This window comes from Mastigoproctus giganteus, chromosome 10 (genome assembly GCF_048544385.1).
Source record: "Mastigoproctus giganteus isolate SK-2022 chromosome 10, ASM4854438v1, whole genome shotgun sequence".
Lineage (NCBI taxonomy): Eukaryota > Metazoa > Arthropoda > Arachnida > Uropygi > Thelyphonidae > Mastigoproctus > Mastigoproctus giganteus.
This window is the reverse complement of record NC_143584.1, coordinates 517,491-529,544: the sequence shown is the minus strand read 5'-3', so window position 1 is coordinate 529,544 and position 12,054 is coordinate 517,491. Positions and strand designations below refer to the sequence as shown.

Here is a 12,054-nt window from a genome sequence, read left to right as displayed (position 1 = left end):
CAAACTTCGGCATCGACCGAAACTCGTCGAATTATTGTAAAAGCAACCCGTCAGCGTCACGGAGCAAACAAACTGCGGTGCAGAGTGCACAACTGAGTGAACGGAAATCGCTTCCATGTCTAAATATCGAGGGTTTGGAGTTAAACGAGGTTGACTACAAAATCGCTTTTATGTTAGTGTTTTTCTACTTAACCAAGAAGAAGTCATTTGACATTTTCTTGGTTTACCGGAAATATGCTTGCTTGCAGTCGAAGCTAACTTGTCAAGTACTAGAGAGATACAGCTGTTTCACGCGATATGCTTTGTTATTCGTATAAAGTAAATGTGGAGTTTTCTCAAAACAAAAATGCAATTTCGTATTTAACGTTGTTTTACTGAACCCTCCACGTTTTGTGCAAAGAATGAACTTGCACCAAATGCTTTTTTCCACAGCTTTGGGGTTTCATCTCAAATTAAAATGAAGTGCACCAACATTTATTATTCCGTCCTAAGAGACACCCGGGGACGGCCAATAACCGGGGGGGGGTGTACACACGCGTATAAATCGTATCGTAGCACTGAACACAATCGTACTCTACTGTATAATTACACATTATTCTGCAAGCAATTATACCCTTACTTTTACATTTAAAACATAGTTTACAATTTTATTGAAGAAATTAAACGAATATTTAACTATATTATATTTGAGCTTGCGCAATGTGAGTGCGAGCAAACAGGTTTTTGGAATAAAATTTAGCCGAGTGTGCGCATACTCGTATAAACGAACGTATACTTTAATAAGTCTCGAACGCTCAAATAGAACACCTCGCCCCCTGATTAGTGGGATGATTTGTCCCCATATTTCGGTACACGCCGTTCCCCCAAAAAACCAAGTTTGGAAACCTCTGCCCTACTTAAAGGCTGCACCCCGTTTGTCTCTGGGGAGAATCAAGTGATCTAATGGGTGTCTCGAAAGAGAAATAAACAGATAAGAAAATAATAATGAAAGGGGATGTCTGTCAGCTGAACCTGCGCGCAAGTTCTTTGCAAAGAACTTGCGTGGGCTAACCTCGTGATCACAACGCTACAGTTGGCCCTCGTAGAATACACTGCAAAGGAATTTGGCAGCAACAGCAGCAACTATCTCTCTCTCACCCCCCCTCCAATGCAGTACTTCTTACCTGAAATACTTCGATGTCTTGAGGTGAGGCGAAACAGCTCGCTTCGTCTCCCGCAATGTCGATACCCACAACGCCCTCTTCTCTAAAATCCTCGCACAGCCGGAGCACTTCGGGCGACCACCCTGCAACGAGAAACAAAGCATTTCCAATGGGAGTTAAAGCAAAGGGGGGGGGGATCTTTAATCAGTAACGGACAGGTAATCAGTAATGGCGCGCTTAATTTATAGTCTCGCGTGTTTTAATTACGATGATTTTTATATTCTCGTATTTTGTGCGCAATGTTGCGGTCATTTTGTAGCTGAACTTCGCATTTCTATGCTTGGTCACGTGTACACTTAACGTTTGTGTAAGGGTCCTCTGGGTATCTAAAGAATACTGTTATTGTGAGCAGTGAAAGAAAATCGGCATTACTTTGACCGCACGAGGCAGCTGTAGCCCCTTCACCCCCCACCCGGAACCGTACCTACCCTTTTAGCCAGTTGGCTGTGTCGGGTGAAACAACCACACACGCCTGGAGAAATAAACTGATAATAATAATTATTATTATTTATTATTATTGTTATTGCTAGGAGTAGAAATCATCAGTTTATTTGTCTTCAGGTTTTCGCCGGTTCAGCGTGTTTTGGCCGGGATGGGGGGGGGGGTGTTGCAATTATAGTAACACCGTAAGGTCACAAGCACGGTATAAATGAGAGGCCGGACATCGGGTGACTGCATCGAATCCCCGTCGCATTACACGAGACCACACCCGTCTCAATATGGATGCGACGAACAATAAATGGGGCAGAACCTAGTCCGAGGTGTGACTTGACTCACTTAGACTCTTTGGAGAGATTCTTCCCAGCAAATACTGTCCTGGACAGAGGAGGATTTAACGGCGGGCGCACCGGGCGCGCGCCCTGGGCCCCGACTTCTGAAGGGCCCACGCAAAACCCCAACAAATTAGTTGAACATATTAGTTAAACTAATATGTTCAACTATTAGTTTAAAACTTTGTGATTATTATTATGCTATTATTAATTATATTATTATATTCAAATTTTATTGGAAATAAAACATTAATAGTACATTATTTTTTTTTATTTATTTAAAAAATTGGTTAACATGTATTTTTATTTTCCCTGTCTCTCTCTTTTTTTAAGGGGCCCAATATTTTCTTCTGCGCTCGGGGCCTCAACCGACCTTAATCCGCTCCTGACTGTCCACTTCTTTATTTTTATTTCTTTTTTTGTTATTATTATATATATATATATATATATATGTTTATAATTAATTAGTGATAAAAAAAAATAGGAAAGAAAGTTAAAACGACAGTAACTGTAAGTAATATTTATGGGTCAATGCAGTTGTAAGCAATCATGCAATACACCCATAATGTCTATAAAACATTAAGGATAATAGAAAATTATTAGAAAAAACAAATCAATCCAATAATACCATCAGGGACCTAAGAACGCAAAAAAAAAAAAAAAAAAAAAAATTATCGCCTTTGACCGACAATCCAGATGACTTCAACTGGGGCCAACTACCCAGACTGAGCGCAAAAAACGACAAGAGGTTCTCTGTTTGTGATGATCAATATATGCTAAGTAATTTAAATCTAAACCAAATAGAAACCAGTACAGGCCAAATATAAATAAATCTAATGTAAACAAAAAGGTAAGAAAATTTAGAATTATTAGAATCAAAGTTAAGAAATATAAGTAAAATATAAATGTAAGCATATATTAATCATCGTTGACCCGACAGAGAACGTAATTTAAGGATTAAAACAAGATTAAATATATAATACATACTACATATTGACCGTATCTAGGACATAATGTAATAGTCGTCAAAATAATATGTGGTGCCCCCTATGTGATGGATACGTTAAAAATAATTAATTAAATTAAATTAACGCATAGAGAAACATGCAGATAGTAAGAAGAAAAACTAAAGGAGTAGGAATAATAGAACCTGAACTCCACAAAGGCGAAAAAATAGTGGTATAGATAAGAAATAGTTTCTCCTACGTCCTCGGATTAATTTCGGAGAAATAAAAATAGAGTGTAGGACAGTTTAAAGACATTAACTTATATCTTGCAATGAACCCACTGAAGAAGGGACAAACAGCCCTGAAAAGGTACCGTCTGGGTGGTGGTATCTGCTGAGAGTAAGTAACAACAGTTCTCTTTTCGTGAAGCGTTACTTATTCGAAGTAGTGCAATATCATGGCAACTCGTTGTGAAGGTATTCACAATATGAGATATAACTTAAACGATGCATATTTTTGCAAATTCAGAGTTTAGTTGCGTACTAATATGATGCGTTTGCACTAATTTGTACGTTGTGTAATCTTAACAATTATTAGTAATTAAAAGTACTTTAATTTAATAATCACACGCTCTGTGTTCTTTCATCTTCACATTTTGTGAATAAGTTCGTGTAAATATTGAAGAAATGTAACCCACCCTCTGGCCACGTGCTGTTGATCGGATCGCGAAACAAACAAACGGGAACCTAAGACAGGAGATCAAAGAGATGTGGCATATGGAACAAATAAAGACCATCCCGATCATGGTGTCAACCACAGATATGGTGCCAAAGACTGTACACAGCAGCCTAGCAGCAATAGGTCTCCCAGAGAACACCTACAAGGAACTCCAGAAAGTTGCAATCATGAACATCTGTAGGATAGAGAGTTCCTCGATCAACGGTAACACTAAACATAACGACAACCACCCTGTGTACTTGGTAGCAATACCCGTCACGAGGTGTAACCCCCACTCAGGAACAAATAATAACTAGGGGGATCGCCCCCTGCTTGCTTTGCTCGCCAACCCCCCGCACACGCTTTTCTACGTAAAATGTAGAGGTATGACGGAGTAAGTCAAATTTTTCTATGTAAAAAATACACCTGTCGAAACGCACGTATGTTTTTCCTCCCCTTTTTTCTCCCATCCTTCAGCTATTTCCCTCACCCATGCTTTTTTTTTTCTTTTATTATCCGTCAGGGAGCTCAGACGACCCCTGATGGAGTGCAGCCAGAGTACTGTGGACAGCCCGGTTCACCTCCCTGTGGTGGTAGCAGGCAACGTGAGTCCCACTAGGGCTCGGGCCTAGTGGGACCAACACTAAATTGCACATGCAATGCACAACACATTTCTGGCTTTTATGGAGCTTCTGTATTCACCACAAGAGTACTGATGTGCAAGTGTGGGAAACCACAGGTGGCACCTTAACAAAACACTATGCCACTGATCGATATCTAACCAGGAAATGACCTATATAATTATTTACCTGCGCATTTGTAGTGACGCAATTTCCCCACCCACATTTACCACGTGATCCGCATCCCTCTTCTCCCAGTGGCTACCTTACCACGCGGCATCGTCAAAGATGGAATAAATATCACTATGTAATTATTTACCCGCGTTTCCATAGGTCACTTGGGAAAAGGCCTTTTGCTTTGGCTTCCACAATGCGTGACGAATATTGTTGCATCCAAAAGAGCAGGATTGAAACATTTAACTAAAATATTTACAAATTATACAAATCTTTAAAATATTTACAAAATACTACGCTATTTACAAATATACAAACTATATCAGATCCCTTCATCAGCTGTCATTACAATGGAATATCAAATGATGCCGGGCATGGTCATGTAATAGACGGTGAGCACGTGCACGAGGTTGATGAACATTATTCAGGCAGTTTTCTTTCGATGGAAGACAACGATGTAATTATTTACCCCCGCATTTGTAGTGACGTAATTGCCCCGCACTCTTTCTCCCATTGGCTAGAATAAATATCACTAGTAGGAAAATGTTTAATGTATAGAGAGAGAATAATAATTTTAGTAGACACTGGGGGGGGAGGGGGTAACGGCGAAAATTGGGCTGATTGTTAAGAAATGAAGGGCAATAGCAGAAAGACAATTAGGAACGCTGATTCAATAAAAATAAGAAAGAAATTAAGAATTTATCTTGGAAGCTACTAGGCTTTACATACCAACTAAGAAATATTGTTCAAGGTCCAGGCCTAAATGGTTGTCAGATGAACTAATGAGGCATATGGCAGAGAAGAAACATCTATGGGATACATACAAATTAACACGTGACACAGAAGCCTATGATAGATACAAGTTGATATGCAACCAAGTTACAAAGGAGGTTAGGCAGGCGAAGGCAGATTACGAGAAATCTTTGGCAAGGGATGCAAAGAAAAGCAACAAAGAATTCTTTATTTATGTAAACTCTAGAAGGAAAGGGATGAATCAGATTGGTCCACTGGATGTTAATGGTTCAACAGTTGAGGATCCTGCTCAGGTAGCTAACAAACTAAATGAATATTTTGCATCGACATTCACACATGAGGAGTTATTCAGCGAGGGGAATGCCAGAGGTGTATTCAACTCTGGCAGTAAGCTAGAGAATCTTGTAATAACTGAGAGTCAAGTGGAGGAGAAACTGTTGAAGGTAAATACAAGAAAGGCACCTGGGGTGGATGGGATCTATCTAGTTATATTAAAGGAGGCAGCAAAGGAAGTAAGCAAACCCTTAGCCATAATTACGAGAGCTTCTTTGGACTAAGGGGAGGTACCCACAGACTGGAGATGTGCAAATGTGACCCCAATTCACAAAGGAGGATCAAAGGCTGACACAAGTAATTATAGACCTGTGAGCTTAACTTCTGTTCCAGGAAAATTAATGGAGGCACTGGGTAAAGAAGCACTGCAGAATCATTTAGACAAGACTTCAGTTATAGCTCAGACACAGCATGATTTTGTTAAGGGGAAGTCTTGCCTGACCAACTTGATTGGATACTATGATGCAGTCACAAAAGAACTGGATGCAGGGATTAACTTTGATATTATATACTTGGATCTTAGAAAGGCTTTTGATACTGTTCCATATGGAAGACTGCTGCACAAATTGGAGCAGTGTGGCATTGGAGGCAAATTGCTGCTGTGGATAAAGGGGTGGCTGAGGGGGAGAAGACAGAGTGGTAATCAATGGACACTGCTCATCGTGGACTAATGTTATTAGTGGAGTCCCTCAGGGTTCAGTGTTGGGTCCATTATTGTTTTCTGTATTCATAAATGATATTGATGAGGGTATATCAAGCTTAATGTCGAAGTTTTGAGACGATACAAAGGTAGGCAGGGTTGTCAAGGACACTACGCTGCTGCAACAGGATCTGGAAAGGTTGAGCAGATGGGCTGAGAGGTGGCAAATGAAGTTTAACATTGACAAATGTAAAGTACTACATATGGGAAACAGTAACCCCAGAGCAACGTATCAACTCTGCGGTACTACACTGACAGTGGTAGAGAATGAAAGGGATCTGGGGGTGGTTGTGCAGGCAGATATGAAGTTCTCTGAGCAGTGCACACGAGCGGCAAGAGTAGCTATGGTGTCTTGTCAATGATATACAGGAAGTTTTCTAACAGGGATAAGGAGGTGATTATTCCCTTGTATAAGGCAATGGTCAGACCACACCTAGAGTAATGTATACAGGTCTGGAGGCCTCATTTCAAGAAGGATGTAGAGCTGCTGGAACGAGTACAGAGAAGGGCAACAAGATTTGTGAATGGAACGAAGGGGTGCTCTTATGAAGAAAGGCTTAAGTTTTGCAAATTACAGTGTCTGGCGACTAGGCACCAGCGAGGTGATCTGATAAAGGTGTTTAAAGCCTTGAATGGTTTGAGCATGCTCAATGGTGATGAGATTCTTTCTCTCGCTCAGAATAATCACCTGAGAGGGCATAAATTCAAATTGAGGAAAGACAGATGTAGGATAGACGTGCGGGAATTTGCCTTTAGCCAGTGGGTGGTTGGTTGGTGGAACAGACTTCCATCCCTTGTCGTGGAGGTTGATAGCCTAAATAAGTTTAAGGCTCAGCTGGACAGGTATTTTGAACGAACAGAGGGGTGAACTGGAAGTGGGTTTTTTTTTTTTTTTTTTTTTGGCTGATGCTGCATAAGCTTGCTTTCTTGCATCAAATGCCTCTACTAATGCTATTGATCAACAACAACAAACTTACTGGAAACCCTTTTTCGCGTGCAGAAAGCACTAAATGAGAAAAAGCAAATTGATATTATTTTTTTGGATATCTCCGCAGCCTACGACAACGTCTCAATTCCAGCGCTCATTGCGATTTTGAAGAATTATTTTAATGTAAGAGGAAATCTGTTAACTATAATAACCAGCCTGCTAGAACATAGGAAACTTATTGTTAAGCACCAAAAGCTACAATCTTGCTTTACCATCTCGCAAGGAGTGCCTCAAGGGGGAGTTCTTTCGGCTACTCTCTTCGCGGCCGCCCTGGAGCCGTTTCTTGCACGGTACTACAATTTTATAACATATGCTGACGATGTAAAATTCTTCATCACTTCCAAAGACCATGAATCAGCAGAAGGTATTTGTCAGATGGCAAATAGCACAATCCGAGAATTTGAGAGCTACCTGGATTGCATCGGGCTCCGTATTAATGCACAGAAGTTTTCCCAAATGACCATAACTTACAAGCAGAATAAAAATGACATCTCGATCTCTGTGAACGGGTCTAGTGTGGAAAAAGTGCACTCTCACCTGGACCTGGGTCTTAAGAGGGATGACAGACTCACCTTTGCTCAACACTTCGCCCATATGAAGACAAAAATATTCGCCGCTTTATGGGTTACTAGACAAGAACTGGTAGGAATTAGGGATCCTCAGCTAGCGACCAAGTACGTTTTAATGTGTGTCCTGCCAATTGTAATGTATGCCTCGCAAGTCTGGTCTTCAGCTCCAGATTCACATTATAAGTCCGTCCTTGGGATCGAGTACTGGTTCTTGCGATGGCTTAACAGAGTTGCTGGCCACCCTTTTACTATCTCAAGGGCCATGCTCTACTCAAATCTTAACATCTAGCATGGATGCAGCGGACAATTAACAGGAACATACACACTCTCGCACAAATGCTCACAGGCAGAGTGGATGCTCCAGTCCTCAATAATATTCTAGTGAAATCGCGTGCCACTGCTAGACGTTGCGGAGAAGTAAATAATCCACTGCGTCCAGTCCTGAACAATCTGAGTAGCCTGCAAAGATTCTTCCCATCAAATGCAGCGAAAATATTTAATTCCAAAGATGCACAAAGATGCCGAAAAACTGTGTGAGGATGCAGCATACCGGAAAGAGATCTTCCAGAATTCTTAATGAAATATGAATCTGCTGCAAAGTACCAAAGAATTGAGAGTAAAAGGGAAACTTTCTGCTTTAAGAACAATAATAATTTGGTACGCTATTGACTTGTAAAATTCCTAACAGATATGTAAGTTTTATGTGGAATTATTGGTGAATTGTAAATATATGAGTTGTATAATGAATGTACAGAATCATCAATGTGTAAATACTGTAGATATTAAACATAAAATGTGTATATAATATTTCGGGACGAGACTACGTGTTCAGTATATGTAACCCACTGCCCGGAAGAGTATCTCGTACCCTGATATGTACTGTACTGTACTTAGCATCCTCCTGGCACTTTGCCGTCCTGGGTGGTTTCTTTATGGAAATAAACAGATAATAATAAAAATGCTAAAGAGGATTCTTGGGGAGTTTTAGCGAACAAGATCAAAATGCACGAAGTGAGTTCTGAACACGCGTTGCCTAAGGGAGGTCAGATCCTTTAAGGCGCGTTTCCGAATCGGAGGGGGAAATGACCTCGCACAGCGCGAGTGAACCTTGCGAAGAAAACGGAAGCGGTGTCTTCACAAAATGTTCGCAGCGACGAATTTCTTCGTCCGCAGCCGACCTTTTAACGTCGGGGAAATCGACAGGAACGCGGGTCACGTACACTACGACGAAAAAGTCGTAATTTGGATCGGCTGAAGTGCAGCGAAATAACGCTCCCGTCAATCGATACCCCAGAATTTCACGAAAGGAAAAAAAAAACTTCTTTGGTCCGAAATGAGGGTGGAATGGCCCTACCCAACCATGTGGGTGAGTTGGCGGGTAATCCTACCCTGGATGTTCCAGGGTTAGCAAGTCGATGCTGGTAAAACGGTCAAGTACAGATTTTTTTATTTCAAGTTTGAGCAAGTCCCTCACAGGTTTGTATCCCCAGCTTGAGTTGGTTGTAGAGTCCTACGTCTAGAAAAGAGGTTTTGGGCGCACTCCGTTAGTGATTTGCAATGTTGAAAGAACAACTCAGAAATGAACCGGTGCTCCTGTCCTTGAGGTAGGTGTTGGAGTCTGGCGTACAGTGTCCCTCGAAGATCGTCATAAATTGGGCAGTTATAAAGATGGTCCCAATCTTCAATTGCTCCACATGTACAGTAGGGGTTATTGTGACAGCTGAAGAATGTTTGCGACTGTCCTTGCAGTTACGGAATTACATCGAAATGTCCCTGAACAGTACGTGTACGGAGGAGGGTGACGCGAACTGTTTGCTGAAACGAACATAACCTAACCATTAACCCCAGGGGCTCACACTGGTGAGTATGGGCTTGGCACAACCAGGGTCCTGAGCTGGATATCATCATTTTTCTCTTTCTTTCTTGGTGATTCCTCTCTCTCTCTCTCTCAGGGTAACTCGGGAATTTTTTTTTGGCTGGTGCAGTATAAGCCTCAGGCTTCCTTGCACCATCTGGCTAATAATAATAATGGACGAGCCCCGTTTAACGTCTCCACAAAGATCTTAATGATGGTCAACTCACTTCCTTTTGATTTTCGTAGCGTCCATCACTTGTCTGGTGGTTACGCTCCTGTCGTTTGGCTGTTCAATGAGTTCTTTGTTCGCAGCAGACGTTGATCTTCCCTCTCTTCTTCGTCATTGACGTCGAAATCACCTTCTTGAGGGAGCGTCTCTCGACATTACTTCCATCAAATGTCCGGTCCCCATACACTGCTGCACTTTTCGATGGATAGATGTGGTCGACTGATCACCCGATTTGAACAGGAACTGCATCACACACCGTTTCCGGAAGCAGCTGTCACTTTGTCCATCCATATTTTCAGATCTAATCGTCCTCCCTCCCCCGAATAAAATGTGTCAATGGGTAATCGGTAGTATATTGTATTCCCCGTCTTTCTTATGCATGCGCAGTTTGTGAGTAATTGTGCATTACTTATCAAGGGGGGCCCTTGTACATACAACAACTGTACAAAATACACGCAGTACATTCGAAGGTGAAAACTGAAATCTAAAACAAACATTTGGTTAAGTACCGCTGACATCACAACGTATAGCACACTCCCGTGAACATTTATTATTATCAGTTTCTTTATGTGGCACTCCTGTACAGACGTTATCTAGGAGGGTGGCTAATACAGACATCCTTCAACAGATTAGATGGCAACGCTGAAAATACATCAACAGTCACTTGACACAAAAATCGTTCATTACGGATGATCAAGAGTTCAAATTCCACAGAAATGTACACTCGCTCTCTCCTCTCCTCTTCATTCAATTTGTAGTGCAGTATACAAGTCCGCCGTTATCAGCTTCCTGTAGGTTTTGTCTTGGCAGAACCTGTTCGGGTCGATTCTGAAGTCTCTAAGGAGCTCCAGAGTGTTGGCAGGAAAATCCGCCCGCCTTAATCCTTCCGTGTGATGTAGAGCGCTTCGGAGACTGAGGGTAGTGGAACCGGGGCCTGACCACCAAATTAACAATTTGAGGGGCATCTTAACTCCCAGTCAGAAGTTGTGCAAGAGTGCTGATGTTACGCATGGTGGCCATCTGTATCCATGGAGCTACGTTTAAGTTGTATACAGTATGGATTTTGAAATTGTAAAGGGCTTCCCGGCAATCCTATTCAACAACCAGAGCACCCAATGTTCCACGCTGAGAAACTTCCTAATATAGGTATTTGGGGCAGAAGACCAAATAATTGAGGCATAGAAGGATCCAGAAACGATGCATCTTTAGATGTATTGGGTCACTAGTTGTTCATTTAATTCCAGTTATCTCCTGTCTTACAGCCCAAATGGCAGCGCGAGTTTTTGTTCTGAAAGTGCCTTTTAAAGGTAAGGCCCTCATCCCACGTCACTCCAAAGTCAGTGTAGATTCTGACTTTTTTAATCTGTGCTCCATTTATAGACAAACTCAATTCTATTCTTTATCTTCTTGTTAGTTATTGTCAGTTGTGCTAACTTGTCAGAGTTTAGCCACAAACCTATTTTACCTAAGTATAAATGCAGTTCATGAAGCTGAGCGTTGGCGTGGGAATTGACCACAAGGACACAAGAGCTAGTTCGCTAGAGACAACAAAATACTTAATGTCATCGGTGTATGAAATAAAACTATGATTCTGCGATAGAAAAGTTCCAGAGCGGCCGCAAAAAGCAAAGCTGATAGAACCCCTCCCTGGGGGATTCCTCAAGTGAGGGTGTATTCTGCACGGAATTCTTGATGTTGTACAATTAAGTTTCTTGGCTTCAAAATGGTCTTGATGATCTGTAAATAGCGCCTTCAATTAGAAACTAAAGTGACAAAATATTTTCAAGGGCAGATAAGAAAGCATCAGAAGCTGCGTTAATGTCAAGGAATATGATATCAATTTGGGCCTTTTCATTTAAAGCTTTGTACTCTGAAGAGAGTCTCCAACAAATTATTAATAGTGGATCTTCTTTGTACAACGGTGTAGAGTTGGGGTGGCCTGTGTGCAAAACACTGTTGGATTAAAGCAGGGAGGATGGCTTTTCAAAGAGTTTTAAAAGCGAACAACTGATCAATATGGGCCGAAAGTCTGAAGGGTCTTTTGGGTTCTTCTTTTTTGGCACCGGCCTCACATAGTAGTCATTCCATCTCCGACGGGGGGGGGGAACTCCATCTTTCAGGATGTTTTGGAATATATGCAACAAACATCAACAATATAGGCGCTACATATTTTTAAAATAAAAATTGGGAACCTGTC

At 41.4% G+C, this 12,054-nt stretch overlaps 1 protein-coding gene across 1 annotated transcript in view; it reads right to left on the bottom strand.

The window, feature by feature from the left end:
- LOC150078607 (adenosine deaminase-like) overlaps positions 1 to 12,054 on the bottom strand; it is a 109,050-nt gene that overhangs the window by 16,220 nt on the left and 80,776 nt on the right. The window contains exon 5 of the mRNA XM_090383688.1: positions 1,164 to 1,285. Within this exon, the coding sequence (XP_090239814.1) occupies positions 1,164 to 1,285 (122 nt within the window). The remainder of the gene's footprint in view (positions 1 to 1,163; positions 1,286 to 12,054) is intronic.